A 6,385-nucleotide genomic window follows, 5' to 3' on the forward strand; every position below is an offset into this window, starting at 1 on the left:
TTTTTTCTTCACCATATTCCGGTTATCAATATCATGGTACATGCTTTAGTCGTCTGACCTGTTGTGCTACTGCTACGCTCCCTTGTAGAGTTAGACGTTTATGTGAGGTGAATTTCATTTGAAAATGAACTCACAGGCGCCAATATGGCACAATTTCATCTAGACAACCTAGTTATCAGATCCATATTTGGTGGACATTAGTTAAATTGAGTCATACTTCGTATATAGTAACCTAGATTTTCTGCGCTGGATTTGAATTGTTTGTAACAAAAACAAAGTAACTTGTTTTCAACTCAAACTGTTATTGACCCCATAAGAAGTGCCCCAACCTTTGGTAAAATTCACTAATATTGAGTAATCTTCATTATTATTATCTACAGTAATTGGTTTGAATTTCATGAGCGACATTAAAGTGACTTAAACACAATTCGAGCAATATGTCGTGTTTTGATGAATTGCATTAACCTAAAAATCATTAATATCAGTTTAGTTTTGATGATTTGCTTGTTAAATAAAATCGAATTTGAACTGAATATATTGTAAGGCAGAATGTAACCTAAATGAAATTAGTACTGTACTTAATTAAATCCCAACTTGAACAACTTAATCAATTTTGAACTCCTAACTACTAGCTAGGTGGCTTCTAGGAAACTGTTTTTATTTCCTTGGATCTGTAAATTTACCATATTTGTTGGTTTTTGGATCACTAAGCTTCTCTTGGAAATTGGATCATTTTACTCTTTTAAATTCTCTTTACTACGGAGTTAAAATTTAATTTATCCCTAATTACGCCTTAATCTTGTTTCTTAATATCTCTCTCCTATCTGACTCGGTCAGGGTGTCCAAAAAACTCATAAATGACAGGTCAATGAAATTAAGATTATATTAGATTCTTAATTATGTACTATATAGTTTATATAAGTGGACTCACCATTAATCATGGGGTAACCCATTGTTTGAATATAAATAATCATAGTTATATATTGTAAATTTATTTAACTATAAAAATGGGGTATATTTTAATTGAAGGCGAATATCCCACCACAATATGTTGGCATTAACATCGTAATCAAAGTCACCCCCTTAACAACCATTGAAAATGATACGTCTGAGTGGTGTAGAGGTACTGTATTAATTATTATTATGTATGAATTATGATCATTAATTAATAAATAATTTTTTTAAAAAAGTATTTTATAAAAGTAATAAAAAGTATATTTGGGTTTATGTTAGTTTGCCAAGTGGCTTTCTGAGGATAGTGCTAGCTGTAACACTTTTATTGGCAAAACACCAAAAAGTAGGAGAAAAGGAACGGTTTATTCATGTGTTTTTTACATGTTATCAACTTTGATCTTGTCTCCTATAATACCCAACTTTTCTCTTCTAAGCCACGCTTATTAGATTTAATTTACAAGTAATTATGCTTCCATTTTCTTTCTGTTGCATGTAATCAATCTCCTTTAATTTAGAGACATAACAACGTTATGGTTAATTTGTCGTCTTTTCTTCTTGTTAGGGTAAGACTGCATAATACGCGTTTCTCTCTAAAGAATGAGTATTTTAGATACAACAACGTTATACAATAGTCGATTTGTTATATTCTCGGTTGTTAGGGGTAAGACTGCATAATACGCGTTTATCTTTGAGAACGGATAGGGAGAAGGGTGGTCATCCAAAGGTTAAATAGGTTGGAACTCTTGGAAGTGTAAGATAAAACAGAAAAAAAATTCTCACGTTGTATTGGAATTTGCTGGAAAAAGATTTTGTCGGTGAGGAAGATGAGGTGATTTATATAAAAAAAGGTCCGCATACTTTGATTGTGCAAAATATGCATTCACATTCAGATTTAATATGAAAAAGTTTGTTACAATTGGACCACTAATTAATGCCATTTTTCAGCTTGAGGTATAAAAGTGGACTTATAATACTACCAACGAAATTTATGTTTGTAACAACTTACTAGTATTAAACGTGGACGTCTAAGTGATAGCAACTCCTCTCTTTTCAAGAACCAAGACTTTTAAGTTTAGAATTAGTAGTCAAAATACGTGCATAATGATGTTTAAAAGTAAACGGGAAGAATGAGCGTAATTAATTATGTAAATTAATTTCGTGATAACGATAACAAGAAACCGGCGAAAATAGACTAATACGGACAAATATATGTAAAATTATGAATTTGTGCTCGGTATGGGCAAGCTTGAGTTTTAAATTATTCAGATTCGGGTGCTTGTCCTTCGAGTAGGGTGTAAAGAAAGAAATGCTTCAAAAACCATACAATTTAGTATCAATGAAATCGAAAAATTCGACGGGGGAAAAAGAAGAAAAGAATTCCAAAATTTTGAATGACCTGTATATGCAAGCTGTAGTCTACAACTGTGGCTCATTCATATCAGGATAACCTATGAGAATGGCAAGCTAGCTTCTCTATACATGTAATAAACTTATTAGCTAGGGTGTAAACAAGACTAAAAAAATATGTTCATGATGTGCTGAAGAAAGCCTAAGAAAGCATTAGTTTTCATTCTAAGGCTCGAAATCATCAGCCCTTTGTGTATTATGCTTATACCTGTGTATGTGGGAAGAGGCCACCGGTGTGTATGTGTGTGCGTGATGCAAACTGTACAAAAGTTGCATCTGGATGTGTATAGGAACATCCCATCAGCATGGAGGAGAGAAACTAGAGAATTCACGCGATTTGCAATGCTTCATCTGGTTGTTGTTCCAAGCATTCATAAGGATTGGTATAGAAATAGTCCTCTTCTTTGGGTTTATTAGGAATCACAGTTCGGGTATGGGGAGTTCCCATACGGGCAGCATGAGCTGCCTTCACAGAAGATGAGAACTCATCCCAACTCAATGACCCGTCGCTGTATTGATCAATCAAGTGAACCAAGAGCTTCCTATCCAGAGAAATTGTCTGCTTGAAATCCATATATCTGCAAGAAAAGTTAAAAAAGATAGTGTAAGATTTTATAGTAAAAAAAAAAAATCCAAATACAAGGACTAAAATCATTAGCTTAGGTCATGCAATACAAAATCACAATAAGGTCAAGTCTTCTAGCTAGAGCAGACGCAACCTAGAGATGCTTAGATGGTCCATCCCTTTCTAATTTTTGGGAACATGTTTATCATTCTGTGTAAATCAATCTTGTTTACGTCTTTATCCATGCAAAATTATATTATTATGCCACCAATACAAGTCAACAAATTTCACAAGCAGCCAGATACAAACAAGAAAACAAGTGATTAGGAGACGGCGTGCAAAATTTTGGCATCTAAATAGTGTGGCACAATACCTTCGGTGGCCCTCGACAACTCTAGCCATATTTCCATCATAAGTAGGAACAAATATATCACTCTCCAAAGAGACCAAATAGTCTAATGCAGCCATTTGAGAAGAGTGATTTTGGAAAAATCTCAAGTCTGACGGTTCAAGTAGGGTCTCCTTTCTCACCTGTTTCATAAAATTAGTCAAAAATTCCCTCTAAAGAATGCAAAATGATACAAGTAAACAATCAGTCTATGCTTATATTAGTACTAACCAAATTTGGGTAAGATGCGGCTAAGCTGGCCATTCTCCTTTTCCCTCCGTAAATTTCCCCTGAAGCAATATAAATTTGGATATTGCGATCAATTCCCAGTGCACTCAGGGTTAAGGCAGTTTCCTCGGGGGTCAATGGGCAGAGACCATCTCGCCGTTTAACATCTGAGTCTATGACTTTTTCCTTCCACCAAGGGTAGGAATACCTGTAAATTATTAAGCAATTCCAACGTCAGGACTTGTTTTTACTCTACACTCAATATTTTAACTACAAGTTGAACCCAAACAAATTAAGTCTTCACCTCATTTCTGTCAAATTTCTTGCCTCATCTGCAGTACAACCTTGAGTACAGCCTGAAAAGGCCAACATATCCATTTCATATCGAAGATGAAGAACCAGGAATTGGCCTTTTTCCCTTAGGATGTTGACTACCCTTTGCCCCAATTCCTCAATTTGAGGAGTGAATTTCAATGCTTGATAATTCACCTTACAGCGCAACTTTTGAATTTCAAGAGGCAACCCATTATTCGCAAGCCGGGCATCAGTTTTATTCAAGTGTACAATCTTGTTCTTCATAAACAAGGGAAGTATCTGTTTGGGCAAGAAAGAAATTAGTCGTATTCCGTAATTAACACCATTAAACAGATACCATAGACTTAAATATATCCAAGATCCATAATAATGTAAAAGGATTGTATAAAGCTAACCTGGTTATGATAATAGGAAAGGTCAGACCAGCTAACCGGGGCCAAAGAATGAGCCGGTTTTTCTTCAATTCGATTCTTCATATGTGGTGGCAACTCTTTCAATATCCGGACTTCATCTCTCAATGAATTGATGAAATGATCAACATCAAATATGTCTTCAAAATCACTGAAACGAATTCATATAAACCATTTACAAGAAGTTCTTTATATTCATGATAAATTCATTCAACTCGAAATCTACAATGTAAAAATATATATACCTAGGATCCTGCCAAAATGATGTTTTATCCAACTCCGGAACAATAAGAGTTACATTCAGATATCTAGCAATAGCAACCATATCACATATCTGCAAAAATAGTCAACTACAATGTTGGTAGGAGAAATTGAAAGTCTAACTACTGTCAAAAATAGCAATTTCAATCACAAAAATACAGGATTAGGCCTAAATTGATTCAAATAAGACTCATAATCAACGTACCGCGGCACGCATTTGATTAAGTCCACCATTGCAGGACACCATAAGGTAACCATTGTTCTTATAAACCCCTGCAAAAAAAACAAATAAATTTCACATTATCAGCCTAAAAAAACTCATTCCCCAATAATAATACTAACTGCCAATTCCAAAACAGAGTAAATAATCACATGACCAAACCAACAGAACTACCAAACTGCACAAATTAATCAACAATAATGACAATTAAATTCCAAAAACTTTTAATAAATTCATGTACAATAATAGAAAATATACAAAAGTAAATAAAAATCAGTTGTTACAAAATACAGTACATGACTTCAACAACAATACATCAAAAAACTCAAATTAGCCTAAAAACCCAGCAACATAACAAACACCCTTAAGCAATATAAAATAATTTCATAAACTTCCTTCGTCCACAAATAATCACGAAACCCGAAAAAACTTACTTTTAGGGGGACGATCGATCTTAGGCAGGATTTGAGAGCTGTCAAGAACTTTCAAATGTGAATCATAATCACTATGATTGAAGCAACTATAAGACCAACCTTTAATCGCACTAGCTTTCCAATTATCACCACTTTGTACAGTAGTAAGTGCCATTAAAACCAACCACAAAAAAAATGTAACAAAACCTAATTTTAATCTCTTAGATCGATGATTTGCCGCCATTGATGCTCTATATTTATCAGTTTTTGGAGAATCACTCAAAATATTTTCAACTTTAATATCCATTTTCCATTCTCTTTCTCCTGCTACACCACCATTGTTAACACCCTTTCTCTCTCTAATCAACTCAGTTGAAGATTCTTCAACCTTACACATAATTAAGCTATATTCTTGAGTTTTTTGCTTTTTTTCAACAATACCCACCATTTATTGAGGACTAATTTATGAAAAGTTTCAATCTTTTCTACTCATTCAGATGTAATTTTGGAAAAAAGAATGATTTTATTCTGAGTATGCAGTTATTGTGAGGAAATACCCAGGAAATTTAAGCAAGTTAACAAAAAATGGGAGGATTGATTCAATGAATTTAATAATACCTGAATTAATTATATAATTAAAGAAAGATGCCTTGAATTTCTCAAAATTTAAGAAATTTTTGCGTCGGGGAAAGTGATTAAATCTGAGTGAAAAAGGAATTTCTCAAATATAGTCAAATTAATTACTAAAAATTCCACACTAAATCAAACTTTTTTTTGCAAAAATAATTATCAAAACCCAGTAATGCTGATTAAATTCAAAACCACCCCTTTCTTTCTTATTTACGAAAAATATCAACTTTGAAATCAAATCAAACTACAGTAGAAAAACTCAATTTGACTAACAAACAAAAATACAATGTAGGATTTTATTATCAAAAAATCCGGGAATAATAACCGGAAAAAAAGATGAGAGAGAATTTAGAGAGAGAAAAGATAAGAGAGCAGAGAAAAAATGAAGAGAATTGAGAGTATTTATGTTAAGATGAGAGACTAGAGTTTTACATAACCTCTAATTACGGCGTCGGTGAGTGAGCAGTGAGAGGAAAAAAGATATTTTTTTAATTGAAAAAAAGAAATATAATAGGAAATGATTTCTTTAATTGAGTAACTACTTTATTAATTATTTAATATGGTAAGTCGTAATTATAATAGGTAAAGTATTTT

At 33.1% G+C, this 6,385-nt stretch overlaps 1 protein-coding gene across 1 annotated transcript; it reads right to left on the reverse strand.

The window, feature by feature from the left end:
- Positions 1–2,329: 2,329 nt before the first annotated feature.
- On the reverse strand, positions 2,330–6,180 carry LOC145642232 (rhamnogalacturonan I rhamnosyltransferase 1-like). Its single transcript, XM_081693342.1, has 8 exons — positions 5,183–6,180; positions 4,734–4,801; positions 4,513–4,601; positions 4,253–4,418; positions 3,847–4,136; positions 3,546–3,750; positions 3,300–3,457; positions 2,330–2,939 (listed from the first exon to the last, which is right to left on the reverse strand). Exons 1-8 carry the CDS (start codon positions 5,607–5,609, stop codon positions 2,690–2,692), a joined length of 1,653 nt encoding a protein of 550 aa, XP_081549468.1. The 5' UTR covers positions 5,610–6,180; the 3' UTR covers positions 2,330–2,689.
- Positions 6,181–6,385: the final 205 nt, after the last annotated feature.

This window comes from Chenopodium album, chromosome 8 (assembly GCF_948465745.1).
Source record: "Chenopodium album chromosome 8, dcCheAlbu1.1, whole genome shotgun sequence".
NCBI lineage: Eukaryota > Viridiplantae > Streptophyta > Magnoliopsida > Caryophyllales > Amaranthaceae > Chenopodium > Chenopodium album.

Coding starts and splice junctions, on each gene's coding strand:
- LOC145642232 (XM_081693342.1), bottom strand. CDS start 5,609: ATGGTGGGTATTGTTGAAAAAAAGCAAAAAACTCAAGAATATAGCTTA. Junction 3,458..3,545: donor CCGCATCTTACCCAAATTTG/GTTAGTACTAAT, acceptor TTTATGAAACAG/GTGAGAAAGGAGACCCTACT. Junction 2,940..3,299: donor GTTGTCGAGGGCCACCGAAG/GTATTGTGCCAC, acceptor CTTTTCTTGCAG/ATATATGGATTTCAAGCAGA.